The sequence below is a fragment of the Acomys minous genome (assembly GCF_964271855.1).
Source record: "Acomys minous genome assembly, chromosome: 9".
NCBI lineage: Eukaryota > Metazoa > Chordata > Mammalia > Rodentia > Muridae > Acomys > Acomys minous.
Window position 1 is genome coordinate 106,539,816 of NC_140490.1, and position 22,438 is coordinate 106,562,253.

Consider the following 22,438-nt stretch of genomic DNA (forward strand, 5'->3'; position numbering starts at 1 on the left):
TCTCTGTGAAGACATTAAAAATAGTTATAAGTTACTAGTCTGTGTCTACAATCAGAGGAAGGACAGCAGGTTACCAAGAAGAGACTTGATACCCTATGATCATATAGAGGGGGAGGTAATCCCCCTCAGGAACAGTCATAGGGGAGGGGAATAAGGGGAAATTGGGAGGGAGGGAAGAATGGGAGGATACAAGGGATGGGATAACCATTGAGATGTAACAAGAATAAATTAATAAAGGAGGAAAAAAAAGAAAAAAAAGAATTTGCTATTTAAAAAAAAATAGTTATAAGGCCTATAAGTCTTTGTCTCCATTTCAAAGAAGGGAGCAGTGAAAAAGAAATGTGTGATGAAAAGAGACAATATGTACTTTACATGGTGGCGCATGCCTTTAATCCCAGCACTCGGGAGGCAGAGGCAGGTGAATCACTGTGAGTTCGAGGCCAGCCTGGTCTACAAAATGAGTCCAGGACAGCCAAGGCTACACAGAGAAATCCTGTCTCGAAAAACCAAAAAAAAAAAAAAAAAAAAAAAAGATGCAATTTTAATTGTTTTGCGTGTGTGTGTGTGTGTGTGTGTGTGTGTGTGTGTGTGTGTGAGAGAGAGAGAGAGAGAGAGAGAGAGAGAGAGAGAAGACAACTGAGGGAGCCAATTCTCTCTTGTTAATGTGGGTCTCAGGCATCAAACTCTAAAACTTCCAGGGCCTCTGCCTGCTGAGTCATCCAGCCAGCCCTAAGGGTGTAATTTTAGAAATAATCCCTGTGGGTCACACATGTTATCATGTCCCATAAATGTTTGAGCTCATTTTTTTTTTCCTGGTCGCAAACCTTTCAGGGGCAGCTAGAGACAGAGTCAAGCCTGTATATAGCAAGACTAAATGATGTTTTATGTTGAAAAATTAAGAGGGAAGGAGTGAATGTTAATGTGAAGCATTACATTCAGACACGGTAAATTACCACTTATGTTCTAGGTGGATTTCAGGCAAGAGAGAAGGTACTGGGAGAATGAAGGGATAAAAAGGATGACAAACTGCCTGTATTGATAGATGAACCAACAGTGTAAGCATCATCTGGGACATCCGAGAAGTACAAACACTCAGGTACCAGCCAAAACCACAAGGTCAGAACACGTGCTTTCTCAGGGTCTTTGGGTGATTTCTTCACTCACTAATATTAACAAGCCATTGTACTTTAACCATCTTACAACTCATAATAATGTGGGCTAAGGAGGATTCTATTGGGAAAAAAAAATGGTACAGTGGCACATGCCTGCTTCAGCCTATGGAGGGACATGCAATAGGGTCCGGGGTTCAAAGTTAATTTCTGCTGCTTAGAGAATTGGAGGCTATCCGTGAATTCATGCACGCAGCTACTAGAGGATCTACCTAGAAAAAAAATTGATGATTCTATAATTTGACAAAGCCATGGACCTTCCATTGTTTTTTGCCCCTCAAAAAAGTTTAAAGTAGAAATGACAGAAATTATCCAGCCTTGAAGCTTTATCTGTCTTGAGGGTTGATTACAGAAGTCTCTAGTCCCCTTCAGATGCCAAAATCTCTAGATGTTTAATCTTTTAATATACACAGAACCTACTCAGATCTTCCACATATGTTCCATGAGCCCTACATCAGCTTTAATACCTAATATACTATAAATGCAATCAAGAGGCACTTTGCTGCATCTTTTGGTCATTATTTTCCAAACAAGCTAGTATACATACAAAACATATGGTCCCTCTCATATTTTCTGTCTGAAGTTAGTAGAGTTCACAGATGCAAAACCAAAGGTTAAGTTTGCATTTACCTCAGACATGTATGTATGTGTTCCTGCATGTACGTGCATGCATGGGTGCGTGTGTGCGCACATGCACACACATATGCACACACACACACACACACACACACACACACACACACATACACACGGGTGGGGGGAGGATGCACTGATTCTGCTTCTTTTTCATTCAAGAATTTAAATTTTGTGTCACCTCCACTAGAACTAATAAAGAAGTTATTACTTTGAAATTCTGTGTTTGTACAGCATATAACCATTTAATACTGTGCTGCTTGAGTGGGGAAACTACAATATAATGATTCTTGCTCATTTTGTCCTAGAAATTAGGAAAGCAATCAGAACCAGGTGGCATGGCACAGTTGGGCATTTCTCTCTGCACTGGGAAGCAGTGATAGTGTGTACCTTTATGCCTGGAAACAACAACACATTTATCCAAGTTGTGTGACTGAAATCAGACATAGTCCATGATGATGTTTCTATAAGTTTTGCATCCCTATGATACAAGGTTGGAGTAATCTCTCTAATGAAACCACAAACCTACTAAGATTGACCATAAAGAATTCACTTTAAGACCCCAGAGAGCCCTTATCATTTATGATTTACATATGTGACAGCCTGTCACCTTCTATAAGTCTTACTCCTTTACTAAGAGTCATAGTTTCTGAGGCGTCACATTGCTATAGAGATGAAGGGAGCCTGCGATAATGCAAAAGACATTTATATGTAGCCAGGAGACACTGCGTTCAGAATCTATCTTTGCCAACTCTGAGAAGCAATGATGGGACCCTCAGGATCTGCAGCTATAAAGTGAGAATATCAATGCACCCTTCGCAGATGTGTAGGCAGAAATAGGAGAGGAGTGTCGGGTATGCATTCAAAACACAGTGCCAAGGAGGCGGAAGACATCAGAAGAAACGCGGCTTTTATCCCTCACCGAGTAAGTTCGGTAAAGGGAAGAACAGCAAAATTCTCATACCAAAGCCTATGAAACCAGGTAAAATGTGTTTTTCTTCCCTCCCGACTTCTTCTCGGATACCAGATAAATTCATACTCTCAATCCAACTTCCAGTTCTGTCGGGGAAACTGGATATATCCTTTCCTGCAGAATGCTTTTAACAGAATAGTTGATTCAACTGTTCCCTCTCACAACTATGTAGACTTGAGTGCACCGAGTTCAAACATCTGAAGTCCCTTTGATATTTTCCTTTGATGATAATCAATCTGCCTTAAAAACAAAAAGAAAAGGTCTCATCTGGAAGCATCTAGTAGGTTTTTTTTTTAAAGTTTTATTTGAAGTCCTAAAAGTGTCACCGTGTATTGTCAATGTGCGCTGAGACTTTGCATTTGCGATCGCCATCCTTGTAAATGTACTTGGTAATTAGCCACCATGTGGATTTGGCATTCTCAAGCAAAGGAGGAGCCCCACATGCTTTCATCCTCTACCGTTCTTCCAGCACAGGACTCAGGTTTCACCAATGAGATGCAGCCTCAAGAAAATGCATTCTAAACTCAGCACAATAGGAGGCAGCTATGCCCCTAGAGAATGACCTTCCTGTTCTGAGTGGTGGTGGCACTGGCCCTGCATGGTAAAATTTTCTGAGCCTAGGGGCAGACAGGGTCATCAGGTATTATTTCTGGCACATAAGAGTAGTGGTCACCGAACACAAAGCTCCTGACAAAAGGTCTGATACCAATATCAGCTTAGAACTTGGAACTCCCTTAGAACACTTCATATATAAAATTACATTAACCACAATATTGACAGCTTATGACAGTTTTTTTGGTTGTTTATTATTTATTTATTTACAAAAATTGTATTCAAGGGGAAACCAAAACCATTTCTGAGTGCTTTCAACAAATCCCTGAATAGTCTTGGATACTGAAAACGAGATTTGAAATGAGTTTGTACAGGAAGCACTTGTGATGGCTATCTTGGTTGTCAACTTTACTCCATCTGGAATTAACTAAAACCCAAGAGGCTGGGAACACCCACAAGGGATTATTTCTGAATTAAATCATTTGACTTGGAAAATCCACTTTAATTCAGATCTTTTGAGGTGGGAAGATCCACCATTAATCTAGGCCACACCTTCGGCTGACAGACTATATAAAGGTATGGAAGAAGGAAGCTCCTGCTCTTTGCCTGATTGCTATGGAGACTAGCAATTCCATTCCTTCACAGCATTAGAGCCTACTTCTTTGAGATTTTGATGTGTACTTAAGGCCAGCTGAGACATCCAGTCTCGTGTATTGAAAGACTATTAGATTCTTGTGATTTTCCTTTGGCTAGACTAGGTGGACCACGGTCTGTAAGCTATTCTAATAAGTCTCCCATGCATGGATTTATGTATGCTTGCGTGTGTGTGTGTGTGTGTGTGTGTGTGTGTGTGTGTGTGTGTGTGCATGTGTATATGTATGTGTGGAAGTTCTGTTCCTATAGAGAATCCTAAATAATACTACAGACAGCACAAGACAAATACTTGCATTTCATCAAGTTGAGAAGCAGAAAGCTACATCAAATATTCTTGGATATTGCTGCCAATTGAGTAGTTACGATTAGGCTGCTATAGTTGCACTTGTAGCCAGTTCAAGGTGTTGAGTGACTGTAACTTAATGAGGAGTACAGACTGCAGAATCCTCCAGAGAAGACTCTAATGACAAACTTAAAAGTTTCCACAGTGGTGATGTGTAAGGAAAACGTTTCACTGGTTCTAGCATTAATATAACAAAGAAAAACCTACAAGTGTAGGGGATGTGTGTGTGTGTGTGTGTGTGTGTGTGTGTGTGTGTGTGTGTGTAAGTATGTGTCTTTGTGCACGTGTGTTCCTGCTGATAGACCCTCAGTTCCTGACAGTGATTTTCTATGTAGCAAAATGTCTTGCCAATGAAAGCATTTATGGTAAGATGAATTAGCTTGTAGAAATATACTCACTCTCCCAACCTCACAATTGCTTATTGTAACCAAGGTCCCAGCATTTCACCCAGGGAGAACACAAAACGTTCTTCACTGTATCCGCACTTCCTTTTACCCTCAAATTAAGATGTCGTAAAAACAAAAAGTCATCCGTCATCCTTATACTGAAGATACTTACACTGGGTAACAGTCTATTTTGGAAATATACTGACAACTAATTAACTCTTGGTTCCTATCTATACATGTCATTTTTTCACTGTTACTCTTTGGAAGAGGCCCTAAGATGGCCGTGAACTTTAAATGAGGGTAAGGACAACATTCAACTTTTGATCCTCCTGTCTCCACTGCCAGAATGCCGAAATTATAGTCAGTCACCAATTTACCTTGCTTTTATTAGGCACTGGGTATTGAACCAAGGTCTTTGTACAAGCTAGACAAGCATACTGAAAACTGAGCCACATCCCCCAGACTTAGGTGTCACATTTCTTTGGTTCACCAAATAAGAAGGACATTAGAATTGCTAACATTAATGCAGAGAGAGTTTATATAACAGAAATCCAATCATGTCCACATACCAGTTGAACCAAGGTACGTAAACACTATTAAACATGCAAGGAAGAAGACACTAAGATATAGTTTTAATAATGACATAATCATCATCTTAATTGATAGCTGAAGTTATCTAAAATATTCATTTTAACGTATTGGTTTCTTGGGGATCGATCAGTTACAAATGTACCACATGAGTGAATATGTTGATGATGGGCACACAAACCAACACATGACAAACTGACAGAAACACACCCACCCACCCACCCCCACACACACAAACACACAATATATACACACACAGAGGTACAAGTGTACAATGTGACTAGAGGACTTTATCAGTGTCAACATTCTGATTCTGAATAGGTACTGTAGTTTTGGAAGGCATCACCATTGGAGCAACTGGATAAATGCTACAGAATATTTCTTTGTGGTCATTCTTATGGCTCCATGTGAATTTATGAGTTTTTTTTTAATAAGAAGTTAAAGGTGAGGGGCAGTCCTCATTGTATATGTACATATAATGATCTGAGGTGAGGAAAGTACACATAGATTTCCTTGCTTGTGGACATCACTCAATGAAGCACACTGGTGGAGATGTAATGGGGAGAAAGTCAGGGAGAGTACGGACAAAAGAGCACACACACTGACTGACACATACCATTCTTTAATCTGTTTGATTCTATGAGTTTCCTCCTTTTTATCTAAAACAGCCTTTTTGGAGGCACTGATCCCATTTTATCTTAGTATTTACAATAAAAATAATTGACTTTTAAAAAAATCCGAGTCTTTGCTGCTCGGATCACAACGCTTGTAATTAGCATTTGAAACCACTCTTCTGAAATGCAAGCCTCAATGATCTAACAGCGCATCTCAAGATATCAATAGTGTTGAACACTGAGCCATTTTGAGGATTTCCTGTGTCTTAAGTATATTTATTTGCCTTAGATAACGGCTCCCACTATCACACACATTAAGAGATATCCCCATGTCACATTCAGTGATGCTTACTATAATAACACAAAATACAGGGACCTATTTGATTCATTGATATGTTTGTATTTGAGGGACATTTAATTAGGCAGCTATTAAGATTACATTTACAATTCTCCTTTTGTAATAACCTTTGGAGGGAAGTGGAAAAGATGGGTAAGGACATGCTGGACCCGGAGAGCTCACCGTCCCTGCACATTGGACACAGAGATTATAATGATTGAGGTAATTCTTATTAATTTTTAGCTTGTTAGGCAGTAAGATTCTCTTAAAAATGCAGGCACTGACGGTGCAGTAGGGAAATTCATGTAATGAATTGCTTTCTTTAAGCCAGGGCATCATTTGTAAAAGATCCAGAGACAAAAACTGACCTGAGCATGTGGGCAGCATTGAAGACGACATCAAACTCCGTGCTGTCCAGCTCAGCTGCTTTTTTTGCCATCTCGGCTGCTTCTGTGAGGCGAGATTCTTCCAGAAGAAACTGACCTGCAAAGTAAAGTAAGTGAGTTTCACTCAAAAAAGTAAGAACTATTTGCAATATAAACAAGTGTGATGGAATCAGTGAGCCAATGCCAAGCTCTTTATTTAGTCATATTTTATATGCCTTTTGCATAATTATGGGGTATCAGGAAAATTCCAAATTTCTCAGTGCTAAGCAGGAAGTAAAATGAACATTTAAAGAAATACAACAAATGCAAGTCATATAAACATGTTTTATGCTTTTTAAAGTATGTTCTTTAAATCTCCTCTGCTTTTTCTCTCTATAGAGTTAATGTATGTGGGAATATTTTGAGCTAAATGCAAGTTAGAATTTTAAACTAATTCCCTTCCTCAATGTATACAGGCAAACAGGTGTGTCCATTCTGAGATAATCTTTTTTTTTTCTGCTGAAATTATTTAAATATATAGAAAGGAAGACCAGGAAATAATTTACTCTGAATGATACTTAGCAATGAGAGAAGGCTGAATATTAACAAGGTCGTATTTGTGAGAATACTTCAGGTCAGCGTTGCAAGGATAGGATTGTTGTGGCTAGTGTCACACAATTCTTGAACACTGCAACTCAAGAATTATGTGATGATAGCCTACAAATTTGCTTTGCTGGAAAAATAATAGTTAAGATAGGTCAAAGTTTAAGTCTATCTATGTGTAAACAGAGACAAAAAGTGACTAATTTGAAAGGTGGGAATTTGCCAACAGCAATGCTAATTTAAGCATGCTTTTATAGAGAGATTAAACTCAAAGCACAGCCATATTCAAGCCATCCTCACATCTGCACATCTGTAGCTTCTGTTCTAGTTACCATTTGTTTTGTTTTGTTTTGTTTCTTGAGTCTCCTGTTTGTTTGGAGATCAAAATTTTGATACCAATTATAGAAACTATTAGAAAGTTAGAAACTGCAAATAAAAACAGGAAAACATTTAAAAGTGCAAATGCTGAGGTAGCTGTCGAAAAAGCCCACTGCTGAGTGTTTATTGTGATTACTGCCTTTAACCTAAAATACCTGGCCTAAAATTTAAAAAGAGGAACCATTTCTAAGAATTTATAATTGCTTGGTTGAAGTATTTTAGAGTTCAACTATTAAAAATAAAACATAGTTTGTATAATGGTAAGTCTAGTTGCTGGCTACAGTGGTTGGACATCTGAATTTCCCAGTGTCTGGGAGGCTGAGGCAGGAGAATGATCAATTTGAGATTACAGGGCAAGACTGTGCTTGGAAAGCATTAAAGAGAAAGTTCCAGTTGATCCTCTCGGTCCTCTTTCTTAAGTCTCTTCACCTCTCTTGCTGTTTCTATCCCCCTTCCCACCTTCTCTCTCTCACCTCTTCCCTGAAAATAAACCTCAACAGCAACAACAACAGCAACAACAACAACAACAACAACAACAACAACAAGGAGACAGTTCTAAAAATTATACATAGAAAACATATTACTCAAAAATTTCCTGAATATACTAACTCTATATAAAGAGCGGAGGAGATTTAAAGAACATACTTTTAAAAGCATAAGACAAGTTTATATAATCTGCAGATGATACCTCCTCATGTGTGTGTTTATAAAGAACCCAAACTAAATAGCTTTCAGTCAGTTATGCATATTTAAGTTTGTGTTCAAATTAAGACAAAGTATTAATTGTTGTCTGCCCACAATACAATATCTAATTAAATAAATGCACGAGTATTTTAATTATTTATGTAACAAATTTGCAAGGCAGAGGATGGCTAAGTTTTACTCTTGCAGTCAATCAGCTCTGAACTGCACCATGTATTAATAGTTAGGAAAACACAATCATTAAGTAAACAATGAAGGTTACTTTCTTACAATTCACTACTCTTAAAGTGGAGAGAGATGAAAGGAAAAACATTAACCCTCATGGAAAAGAGAAAGGAAAGAGAGACACAGAAGGAATCACAGTCAGACTTGATAAACACAGCGGACCCAGCAAGAGAAGGGCTGGGCTCATGAACCATGGGTAGACAAAGCCTTTCAAGCTTCCTCATGGACACACATTGTAAATGTACAACCACCAAAGAGCAAAACAACATACCACTGTGTGAACTCAAATACGCATTTTATTGTTATGTTAGCCAGGTGTGGTGGCGCATGCCTTTAATCCCAGCACTCTGGAGGCAGAGACAGGCGGACCACTGTGAGTTTAGGGCCAGCCTGGTCTACGAAGTGAGTCCAGGACAGCTAAGGCTCCACAGAGAAACTCTGTCTTTAAAAAAAAAAAAAAAGAATATTCAGCTTCAAACTACTTTTGTCTTGCAATTTGTGATGTGTAAACTGTTTATGAAGCACAAGAACTAAGTAAAATGCACGCATAATTTTAGCCATATAAATGCTTGTGTTTAAAAATTCCACTTGAACCTTTTTAAGCTAGAATGTGCTCATATTAATATTCAAAAACAGTAGCACAACATATTAGTTATTATTTTATAATACTGCCCACTCCTCTCTCCACAGGCCACAGATCCCAAAAGTCCACCATTAGTATTCTGATAATATAAAAGCATAAATTATTAAATGTGAATAATTGGGATTTTCGACTTAATTTGAATACCTGAAATGAAATGAATCTGTTATGTGACACAAAGATCGCTTCTTTGGGATACTTCCCAGAACTGATGGAAAGACAGGTAGGAAACACTTTAAACACATGGAACCACCACCAAAGAAAAAAAAAATGAAATAAAGTTATAGCAGGCTATTTCAAATAATTATGCAAACAATCTCAAATGACATGTGTTTCCAGCATAATAGTGAAATTTCCTGGCATGGATTCGGGATCCTTCACCACCAGTTGCTACTTGCACAGTCAGCTTTCATGCTTACTCCTACTACCAAACGAAGCATCAAATCCTCCAGCTGCCCATCTGGCAATCCAGGGCTTGAAATCACCCTTTCTTCCCAGTCCCCCCCCCCCCCCCCAATATCCCACCTCTAAGCTCTCTTGACTGCCAAGGCTATCTCACAACAATCTCTACTTCTGTCTTGCTTACTCATTGTACTTAAATTTATTTCACTCTTATGTCCTAAATATGTTTTTCTCATTGAAGCCATCTTTGATAAGTTTCCAATAGTTGGTAGAATTTCTTTCTTTTATTGTTTTTATTTTTTACATTTAGATTTATATTATTATACATATATAATAAACTACCTACAGCAAGAAGAACCAGGAAACAATCAGGAATTGTATAAATGTTACATTCATAGTCTTTTGGCTATTTGTATTTGGCAGCCTTGAAGAAAACATCTTTAATATCTTGGTGCATCTAAAATTCTGAATGTAAATCAATATTTATCATATTTTGTCATTATCAACTTAAAACATCTATCTAGACCTAAAAACATCTTAACCCCTAAACAATTTAGCTTAATTGTAAGACTGGTCTTCAACCCCATCAGAGGCTTGAGAAGGACTAAACTTAATTACCTGAGTAGACAGGGAGTGCAGGTTAGCAGCTTCCAAAATGAGAAGATGACAGTTTGCTGCCTGAACAGCCACCTAAAACCCTCTATAACAGTGGAACATCAACTTCAGCCTTCTGGCCCAGTGTATCTGACAGACATATTTGTGAGGCAGGGACTATTGAGGACTTGTTTACTCTGTCTTGGCAGAGTTTGGCCATCAACTCGGCCTGCATCCAAGATGTCTGTGGTAGAAACCAGGACATTTTTCCTAGTGGCTTGTTTGCCACATTTGAAGCCATCTCCATAAGGAGTTTCTTTGATGCTCACCATCTTCTTTGAGGCAGGCTGGGTGTTGCCAGGAGCTGTTTACTACAATCTACTTTATCATAAAAACCAAAGCATTTCAAAGAGTATAAGGGACTGATATTAATTATGCTGGGATGAGAGTGAACAACAGAATTGTCCCCGTATGGTTGCTTCATCTACAAGGGGAGAGTATCCCAACCCTCTAATGTTCAGCACAACTGGGAAGGGAAACATTAGCAAAATACTGCTCTGGATCACTACCACAGGAGTGAGAGGTAGCAGTGGGAGAGACATAGGTGTTCTTCCCTGAAGGACTTCTCTTGACTCCACCAAGATGGCTACTGGAGCTCTAACAGAGAGTACTATAAGATAGAACCAGCCTGCTGAAGAAGATGAACAAAATAAGGAGGGTAGTCATTTCAGTGGGTCTATCTAAATGGTAAATTCTGTAAAGATTGAAAAAAATTTTTTTTACATTAGTATTCTCTTTTATTTTTGAGTCATTCCAACAAAATTTAGCTCATACTGGGAATATGTACGGCATTTCAAAGTTGCCTCCAAAAGGTAACAGAAAGTATCTGCTCCGTATTTTAAAATTCTCTTTTAAACACCACCATTGTTTTGAGGTTCAGAATTTACTTGTTTGTAATGTTAATGGTAGCCTCACACAACACAATTCTTCACCACTGTTTTCTCAGAAAGATTACACAGATGGCTAGTCACTCTTAATCATGCACCATCTTTCTTACATTTCCACCTGTTCTCTGGTGCTTATCAGAATGATCACCACACCCATCCGTGGCAGCTTCACATGTGTGGGTCTGAGACAGAGCTTGAGATCTGAGTTGGTAATTGATAATTGATGCTTACGTTGCTAGGGTGTGTCCACACTTTGAGAATCACTGTGTTATGGTAAAACAAATTATTTTTCATGAAACTATTTACTCCAAATATACATTGGGTTACCTTGCAGTTAGCTTGAGCTAGGCTGAAAATAACCTACACCTGGAAATAATTTGTCTATTATGAGACATATTGTCCAGCTCTCACATACAGCTGCTGACTGAAAGGTAAGTATGTATGAGTGGCATAGTCAATAAAGCTATGTTTACTTTCAATGAGGGCAAAGGCAAGGACAGAGACTAATAAATCATCTTATCTACATACAATAGAAAGCACATGCTTTGTGTTTGATAAGTGAATAGAATTGTAATTCAATCTCTCTCTCTCTTACACACAGACACACACACACACACACACACACACACACACACACATTTCCCCCCCTCTCTCTCACCTTTCAGAAAATGCATGTTATTCCTATATGTGTATTTTTTTATTCTTGCTACCACTTTTTTTTTTTAATATACTAGGGTTATAAGTTGTCTTACCAAGGATAATTATCCTCATTTTACATCATTGTCTCAAATCAAAGGACGAGGATACAAAAGGAATTTAAAAAGCAAATCAAGACATTACAAAAAAAAAGCCATTGCGTTCGGGGAGGGGGGTGGGAGAACAGAAGAGGACTGAAGAACAGAAACATTTTCTAGAGATCTGGAGACAGAGTGTAAGTCACAATACCACTAACAAAAGATGAAAAAGAGACACCAAGTGCCCAAGTTTCAGTGCTTTTAGTGTAGGAATTGTACACTTTCCTCTTTGAACACTTCTCTCACATGCTGAACCATTTAAATTACTTGGTAGATTTTGACTAAGGCTTTACTATGACAAGCTTATGAAGATCAATTCTTCATTAATTCCTGGATTTAAAAAACTCCTCCTATGAAGTAGAAATCAGTAGAATGAAAGCTGGCTGTAAGTTTCAGGATCAAATGCTGCTTTGCATAACTTTCACATACAGACTCCATAAATTCATTGGATCTGGCATTTTCTGCTAAGATGCCATGAAAAATTCACTCTTAAGATCAATTCAACTAAACTAAAGGCCAAAAACAATATGTACTAGGTGTCACAATGATACAATTCTTTTGGGGGGGAAACAATATAGCCTCAGAGATGTTCAGAATGAAATCAAAATTTTTATTTACTTAACTAAATCACCACATTTCCAATTTGTAGAAGATAGCATATGATTTCTGAAATATATTCAGAATCATCTAATTCTTACTGATACCACACTGTATTGAAGTTCGATCTCATTCAAAATTAGTGCACTAACCTCTTAAGTGGTACCCATGTTTCTGCTAGGACTATCGAGAGGTTTCTTCAAACAGCAGCCAGAGCAGTACTGATGAAATGGAAGTTCAACTGTGTCATTTTGTAGCTGATTGAAGAAACCTTAAATTGCCCTACACATTTTGTTATTATCATTATTACCCTCTCTTTCCTTACTATTAACTTAACATACCGTTGGAATACAGTTTGCTGCTCCAAAAATCTTTCCTATATCATTTCCTCCACTAAGAATCCTATTATGTCATATATATCCCCTTGGCTCACCTTATCTCCTAGATGAAGAGTATTTAAATAAGTATATGTCCAATGCAATTAAATAAATTTGTTTTCAATGAAATCACTAAATGAACTAATGCCAGGCCCTTGTGATTAATGCTTCTTCTATGCTAGTATTGTAGATATGGCTATGGTAAATGGCCACAGACGAGGGCATAGCATATAATCAATGGTGATGGGTCTATGGATATTATGTCTTAAACATAGACAATGGGATGTCATTGGTTTTTGATCTTTGAAGTTTCCTCTAGAACATAGCAAAGTAGACCAGACTTGGTTACTAATGATCCAAAATGGTTTAAACTCTGCAGTGTATCTCACATTTAGTGCTGTATTGCACACAGTTCAATAGTCTGGCAATAGGAAGAAAATAATCCAAAAACACAAGTTGGATTCTCCTGTGTGTTTGTTTATCCAAGAAAATTACATTGTGCTGATTGCAATAATGGAGGGAGGAATGGGAGGATACAAGGGATGGGATAACAATTGAGATGTAATATGAATAAATTACTAAAATATATTAAAAAAATAAGAGAGACACCAACACTTCGAGAGGAGGGGTGTTCAAAAAAAGGAATATTTCATTTTGAAACATTTCTCATCTACTAGAGGAGGGAGGAGAATGTAAAGACAGTTTAGCATGTAAATAAGTGTATGAGCAAAGTAGTAAAGGCTCAATGCATAATCTTTGTATGGAGGTGATTATTTAGGTTTTTTTTATTTAGGTTTTGTTGTTGTTCAACTGTCCCTCTTAGAAGAGTAAACAAAGAGGAAAGGGTAAAAATAATGATATTGGGTGATTTCATCAAGAGAACAGTGTTACCTGCAACACCCAGATTGGCACAAAAGAAGGCCAGCATTCCACAGGCAGCCATGTGCACCTCAGGACGTTATTTTAAAGGTTCAGATGATTGAAAAAAGGGTGGAGAACAGGTGGAAATATTCAGGTTCACTGATGTTGCTGACATCTAGTGGTAATAAGATGAGTGAGCAGAGGGAAGTGAGGCAAGTAAGTCTTTGGGGGGTTGGGGGGCACACCATGTCTCTATTAGGAAAGAGAGAGGTGCAGTGCTACTGAGAGAAGGTTGATGCTGACACCGTGGTCACGTTAGATGAGCGGACCAGAGGAGGAGTGGCTGCACAGAGTGTTAATTGTGCTTATTAACCAGGCCAATAAAAAAATATGAAGAGGTTTCTCTTTTGGAGCCTGGTTGAACATCTTTCTAAGCCACCAGTTACTCTCTCATTTTAGGTATGCTGCCTCTCTCTAAAACCAACGGTACTCGCCTTCTCTTTAATAACTGCTTGCTTTGGTTTTGTGCTCTTTGCCGCCCAAGTCAACGAAAACTGTGCTTGCAGAACTAATGTGATAAATGTGCCATAGTCACTGGCCAAAAGCAGACGTGGGCCAGGTAACAAGGCAAAGATGCCCAGGAGAACAATCTGGACATCATGTCATGATGTGGAGAATTGTCTGGATCTGTCCCTGGGTGACCATGAGGCCAGGAATCTGTCTTTAATTGGACAGGTAACAAGGAAAGTGCCCAGTGCAAGAGAGATCAGAGAATCAGCAGGCCAGGGCCCTGTGCTCAAGTGGAAAGGAGGTCAGGAAGGCCAAAGACACTGTCGGGTTAATGTTTCCCACAACTCTTTCCAAATGGGCTGTGGCATGTCCAAAAATCTAGCCATGTAGTGATGGCTGTCTGCTGGGAGGTGGGGGTGAGAGTGGCACAAAAAGATGAGAGGAGTTGAAAAGAATGAGAAACGACAAATGAGGCAATAGGGAGAGTGAGATTCCATAATTTGTTTAAACAGATTCAATGGAGATCGGGTAGAAAAAAAAAAAGTCACTGCCACCACCACCAAAAAACCCAAAGCCCAACACCCCAAACCCAAAAGTACAGGTGCATGAAGAATATTTTGACAATCTGCCATGCTTTATCTTCAGAAGATGGAGGAAAAGGCAACACTAGACAACCAGGCCTAGCTTAATTGATGGCTATCAGAGGTAAGTGGCATCATTTTGCTAAACAATAATAGATGTGTTATGCCAGGGGGATTGGAAGGTAGGAGTTAAGGAGGGCAAAAAGATCCAAAGGCACCTGCTATAGTCACTAAGAAAATGACTGTACAGTTCACTTTTCAAGAAAATTACAGTTTTTATACTTTAGCAATACATATCCATGGTTATGACTTGCTGAGCAGTCACGTGCTACTCATGTTATGACAGAAGAAGTGAATCTTCATAAACAGCCAGTAGCAGTCACCGTAAGTTAAAAATCAGAACAGAGCTGGGCGCTGCTGGCACGCAGCTTAAATCCCAGCACATGCATGGCAGAGGCAGGTGGGTTTCTGAGTTCGAGGCCAGCCTAGTCTCAAAAAAACAAAAACAAAAAACAACTCAACCAAAAACAAACAAGCAAACAAAACAAAGACACTAGAACGGAGTCCAGGACTGGTTGGACTACATCCATGAACATGTTTTTTAGACAGCTGTCAAATCTCATTCACAAATCCTCCATTTACTGTCAAGTCCACTGCTCTTCTTGCCTCCTAATCCAAAGCCTATCTTGCTTTTCTAGTTTCCTAAATACCATACAATGATATATCCAAAGGAATACACATACACAGTGCTTAACTCTACCCCTTAGCAAAGCTTGACCCCATAAAGCCTTTAAGGGATGCAAAAATCACAAAGGACAATGGATCACCATAAGGGGGGCAATGGGAATAAAGATGATTAAACAGAAACACCAAACTGACCAAAGTCCAGTCTAGACTTCCTCACTCATTCATGCGCTGGATACTGTTGATTGACCCTAGATATGCTGCTGTGGACAGGCCTGCAATCTCGAGCTAGGACACGGATGGATATATGGTCAAGACTCTTTTGTTAGACAGAGTTTCATCCTTTTTCAAAAAGGGATAATCTTACTGTGTTGTTAAAAAGTGGGAGACGCTATCTGTGAATTCCCCAGCATTCTAGTTTGCTGTTTGATGGCTGTGGAAAAACACCATGACCGGAGGCAACCTGGAGAGGGCAGGGTTTGGATAGCTTACACATCCCAAGTCAGTCTATCAGAGGAAGCCAAGCCAGGAACTAAAGCAGAGTCCACAAAGCAATGCTGCTGGGTGGCTCATTTTCCATAGCTTGCTGAGCCTGCTTTCTTATATACTCAGTGACCACCATTCCAGGGATGATGTCAGCCACAGTAGGTGATTCCAGTAATTACATAAATATTTTTGGAATTAGTTTGTCCTAAGAAATTCCCATGTAGAATCTCATTTAATGCCTCAAAAGCCATATATACACCATGGGGCTGCATCTGTCCACTTGACAGATTAGGTACTGATGTCATTCAACCATTATGGAAATTACCCAGATTTCCCTGCCACAAAGTGCCCCACAAGCTTGTCTACAGAAACAATCTGATACAGGCATTTCTTAGCTAATTTTTTGTTTTGTTTTGTTTTGTTTTGTTTTTGTTTTATTAAGTGACTATCTTCTTTTAAGGTGACAAAAAACTAACCAACCCACTTAGAAAAAATATATTGTGCTTATTTATACAAGTATTTGATAAATTTAAATATATATACAATGTTAATTAAATATATAGCTGATGAATTAATTATATAAACAGCAACTAAAATTCTTGTAAAATTCTTGTAAAAAAATAAAGCTTTTTTTTGCATTCCTTACTTTTATATTGTAAATTATAATTCATCTCTATTGCATATTTTGGGTTGAAGTATATAAAATACAACTGTTTGATTGCTGTAATTTCTCTGTTATCTTTTCTACACAATACCAGGAAACTAGAGAAAGTTGGTCATATTTTAGTATTTCACTACATTACACACTCCTTCACAAATATGACATCTATTTTAGGAAATATGAAGGAGATGTTATAAAGTAATTCATGTTGGGCACCTGGCTGGAACCTGTTTTCTTCTTGATATCCTTTGCCGCTCTCTCTCTCCATACTGCTTAGGTTTTTTTTTTTCCCTACCATGATGACAGCAAGATATAAGATCTCCTCTGGTGTTCTTGATTACACAGTAATGGGAGCCCCACGGTTTTCTCTTTACTCCTAATCTCAGCCTTCTGTGGGTGGATCACCACCAGGCACCTTGTAATTTTAGTGCCCACTATACAAATCCCCATGTCTACTGTAGAAAAAACAGAGTAAAACTTGGTCGGTTGGAAGTGACATCATCTTTAAATGTTATCCTCTTAGTTTGGTCTTATGAAAGTTTTCCATATCGATGTAGGAGGCAATGGCTCTGCAGCTGGCACAGGTAATGCTGTGATGTGTCACTGGTATTAGTTGGCAGCGGAACTGGGGAAATTTTCACAATGGCTTTATGACTTCAGGTCCTCAAACTGTTACAGGGACAGAAGCAGATGCATGGTGTGTCTACGTTTGGAGGATTAAACAAGATGAGTTAATATATAATATATAATAAAACTGTATTTGGTTGACTCATATTGAAATTCTTAAAATAAATTAGTTTTTATTTATTATTTTGTATTTACTCAAAGAATAAGTTCTTTGAAATTCACCACAAAATAAAAATTCTTTATTATTTAATAAAGAACGCATTGAATGCTTTCCTGTTTTTGTGTTTGGCTTTTTTTTTCTGTCTTGATAAATGTTTATGTCTTGAATGTGTATATGTGTCTGTGCACATGCCTGTGTGTCTTTTATGTGTGTATATATGTATACAGAAGGAGAGAACATACTCATATCTTTCCTGGGGGTGATGCACCTGTGTTTTGTTTTGTTTAAATTGGAAACAGGAATTCTCACTGGGCCAGAGCTCACGAAGAAAGCTCGGCTGTGTGCCTTCTTCATCAACTCCCAGGGGTCTACCTATCTCTACCTCTCTACCCTATGATTGTATCTATTAATTTTTTAAAATTAATTTTTATCTTAAGTGTGGTTTCTTGGGATCAAACTTGGGTCCTCATGGTTTTAATTAAACACTTTACTGTCAGCCCAATTTTTACATCATAAAGTTTATATGTTGAATTATCATATTTATTTTTTGAGGTAGATACTAAATACTGTAATAATTTTCCTGCTATCATTTTAAACACCCCCTAAACTGCTACTGAGAATAAGTATTTAGATGTTAAACAGTTTCTTTTCCCTCCATCTACTTCTTAAGAAAGATCAAAGACTTCTTTACTCTGAAATTTCCAGTGTAATTACAAGAACAAAAACCTGGCTTGTCCAACTGTTTCAACTATGATCCATTTACTTATTGTCTTTACTATTGTATGTGTATGCATGATTTTGGTGTGTGATCACAGAGGTGTGCCTACCACATCACATGTGTGGAGGCCCGAGGACAACCTTTAGGAGTCAGGACCCTGGTTCCATCATGAGGTCTGGGTCCCCATCTGAAATCATCAAGTTTATGTAGGAGCACGTTTCCTCACCGTGCCACCATATTAGTTCCCTTTCAAGTATTAGATCTAGAAAATCGTGCTCTTAATTTGGACTGTGCTTTTATATAGAATGATTTATTGAACTATTTAAGTTACGTTTTTAAAAAGTCAGTATGGGAGAAACTTGGAAAAAGTCTGTGTTTGACCTTTCCACTGAAAGAAGAGGCTCTGTCTGTTCATAATTAACATCTAAAACACACTGAAATCACATGAGGTTGACTTTTTTTCTGTTACTTCAGTTTTAGCCATTTCAGAGAGTAACTTTAAAAATTAAATAATTTATAAATAATTTAATAATTATAACATGCAATAAATAGAATAAATAAATAATTTATAAATTAAATGAGTTATAGTATTGCCTGATTAAGAATCAAAATATATGTTGGTTGGTTCTTTGCAAAATTCCCTTGTGATAATAATTATAATAAATGCTTAACATGAAAAAGTTACTGCTTTCCTTATAGTATTTAGTATTATTGTCTCAACAACAGCAGAACTCACAGAAGTGTAATTTGGAATTTTCTTTTTTTTTTTTTTTTTTTTTTTTTTTTTGGTTTTTCGAGACAGGGTCTCTCTGTAGCCTTGGCTGTCCTGGACTCACTTTGTAGACCAGGCTGGCCTCGAACTCACAGTGATCCACCCACCTCTGCCTCCCGAGTGCTGGGATTAAAGGCGTGCGCCACCACGCCCGGCTAATTTCGAATTTTCTAAAGGCGGCTGCAAAACATTTTGTTTCTCAACTAAGGTTTATTTTTAAACTTCCTATTAAAAATTCCTAAGAGTTAAATATTAAAATTTCAATTTGTATCTTATGTGGTAAGTTTTTCGAAGCCCTTTTAAAATGTAAACTTCTTTGTGGTTAAAGTGGAAGAAAACAGGGAAGCAACTTTCTAAGCACAGAAAAGAAGGAATAAAGAACTTAAAGGACTAGTATGTTTTCAAAAAAGAAGTACAGACAGTAGATTTTCAGAAAATAAGTTCTACAAGAACAACTAAAGATCAATAGGTATCATGAGATGCTTTAAATCTACAAAGAAAATAAAGTAAGCAGAGCCATGGATGTTAGCAGAAATCCTGCAAAGTTGAAGCACACTTGGCTTTAGAATGTGAGCAAGAAAGCAGAGGCAGCATCATCTGGGGAAGGAGTGGATGTCAATGGGAGATGGAGGGAGGGAGGGAGGGAGGGAGGGAGGGAGGAAGGGAGGGAGGGAGGGAGGGAGGGAGGGAGGGAGGGAGGGAGAGAGATGATGCAGGATCCATATGAGAAGCCCGTGAAGATGTATGAATGCCAGAATAAAACCTGTTATTTTATAGGCTTATTAAAAAAAGTTAAAGCTTAGCAGGATGCATTTATATATTTACTAATACATATGTATTGTAACAACAATGAAGGAAAAAAAGAGGCCATGAGTTTGAAAGAGAGCAAGAAGATGTATATGAAAAGGTTTGGAGGGAAGAAAGGGAAATTATGTAATTATCTTATAGTCTCAAAAAAATAAAAGAAATAATTTCAAAATTAAAAAGAAAACAGTAAACATAAAATGTCATTAGACATGAAAGCAACTGAAATGTAAATTAGAATGAATCCCCTTAATCTAGTCTAATAGTTCCGCTCCTCAATACTTTTTCTTTTGAAAGCGTATCTTTTTTTTTTTTACTTTTTAAAATTTAATTTTAATTTTATTAATTTATTCAGATTACAACTCAACTGTTATCCCATCACTTGCATCCTCCCATTCCTTCCTCTCTCCTGCTTTCACCCTATTCCCCTCCTCTAGGTCTATGATTGAGGGGGACCTCCTCCCCCACTATATGGTCATAGGCTATCAAGTCTCATCTTAGTAGTCTGCTTATTTTTTCTTTGAGTGCCATCAGGCCTCCCCACCAAGGGGAGGTGGTCAAATATGGAGCACAGAGGTCAATGTATCTTAAGGTAGGACAGGGTTTCTTTCCTGTTTATCAGTAATTTAAAAATTAAGCATAGGTATAGGCATTTAGTAGAGGTAAAAGTGAAAAGGCAGAGAAGTAGCTCTCTTGGCCTGCTGCCTCCAGATATGAAGCTCTCAGGCATCCTGTAGCCATGCCTGTCTGAGTCTTAGCAGGATGACTGTGGACTAATTCTCTGAAACTATAAGCAGACTCCCAAATTAAGTACTTTCTTTATAAGAGTTGCCTTGGTCACACTGTCTTTTCTAAGGAATAGAACATTAATTAAAACACATACCTAGTAGGTGCCTTGAAATATATACTAACATATTTCAGTCACATCAAATTTGTTTCTATGTATCCAAAGAAAATATTTATAATGTATTTTATCTTACTAAATTGCTTTTCTAAAATAACATTTTCAAATTTGAAGAGGGAGTCCTAATCATGACTTTGATTCTTCTGGAAGATATTTCCTCTTGGAAACAAACAGATCCATGGAGAATCCCTTAATCCATAACAGACACCACCCTGAGATTCATGGATCAACTTCACCAAGATTATATAATTTGCATCACAGACTTGGAAATTCACTGTTTGATGAAAATGCATGAATAAAATGTTGCAGTACAGTTGATACCATAGTTTGAAACCTACTTTCTGCACATTTATCAGAAGTAAAACATTGAATTGCTATATAAAAAACAGTATTTTATAAATTATTAAAGTGATAGAAAACTGAAATGCTGGAAAGCATCTAACAGGCAACACCAACTCTCTAAGTTTTCAGCCAAGGACTATATTCCAAGTTTCTATTGCTCTTCCAGAGACTACAGGTGTAACAGAGGCCAAAATTTAATTATCTCTTTGAGCCAATTTTGTAAACTTTCAAATGAAACTTTAGTAGAACTGTAGTGAAAAAAGATCTTTACTACAACTCTTTTCTTCAGACACAAAACCAGGAGGTCTAAATTAGAAGGAACTGATAGTATATTCAGACATCATCTTCAAATCACTTCTGCACCAGATATAAATTTCTGTAATTTGGTCTGCCCAGTCACAACTGAATGATATTTTCCAAATTGCTCGTATCATTAACAACCAAACTAAAAGCACATAATTGTTTGAGAGAATGGATTTCTCATAAAACAACATCCACTCACTGGCATTGAAAAGCATCTTAAAATGTCCCCGAACACATACGTTTCATTTAAATATTTATTTTCAAGTTGAGAGAGTATTTTTATTCATTCAATCTGTGGGTATAAACACCCTGAGGGGGAATATATATATATATATATATATATATATATATATATATATATATATATATATATATATATATATATACTTTTTTCAGCAAGTTGGCAAGGAACTGATATGAGAAACAAAGTATAAATGTTCTTGAATAAAAAAATAATGGAAGTTGAAGCAGAGCATCCTTTCACTGAGTTGTGTGTTCCAGATTCAGTTCTATCATGGAACATCACTGGGAATTTGACAACTTACTAGGTACTGATGTCACAGAAGATAGGAGAAAGAATCCTCCCCACTCTTAGTATAGAGTTACCTAAAGGAGGAATAGTTTTAACGTATTTGCCTTTCTAAGTAACTCCCAATCCCAACTATCATCATCTCTTCCCCCAATACACAGCAATCCTTCTCTACAGACTTGTCCTTTTTGTACTTCAGCATCTCTGTCCTTTCTTCTGAGTCTGGTCCATCCCAACAATCGCAGAAGAGACACTCCTTAGCTTGCTTTGCAAAGCCCCCATGGGCCTCTATCTGATTCTTCTGCAGCCTGCTCTTGCATGCTTCCATCTGGTTGATTCGGCCCCAGTCACACGAGCTTGATTTTACTGCTACACCCTGGAACTTTCCAGTGCTCCTGTTGGCACCTAGCTCTTCAGGTACCTGGGATGCTCTCGGAGCTTGCAAACATCACATGCTCCCCGATTCACGGCATACCCATCCTTCCTAACAAATCCTCAGCCTTCTATCACTTCGCCTTCTGAAGAAGACATCATATTGCTTAATTCTCCAGAGAATTTTTTTTTGAATAAGGAACAGGGTCTTGTACGAAGTAGATACATCTTATAAAACTAAAATAAACCCT

General features: G+C 37.8%; 1 protein-coding gene across 1 annotated transcript in view; it reads right to left on the bottom strand.

Moving 5' to 3' along the window:
* TMTC2 (transmembrane O-mannosyltransferase targeting cadherins 2) overlaps positions 1–22,438 on the bottom strand; it is a 387,068-nt gene that overhangs the window by 63,864 nt on the left and 300,766 nt on the right. The window contains exon 10 of the mRNA XM_084795967.1: positions 6,618–6,732. Within this exon, the coding sequence (XP_084652093.1) occupies positions 6,618–6,732 (115 nt within the window). The remainder of the gene's footprint in view (positions 1–6,617; positions 6,733–22,438) is intronic.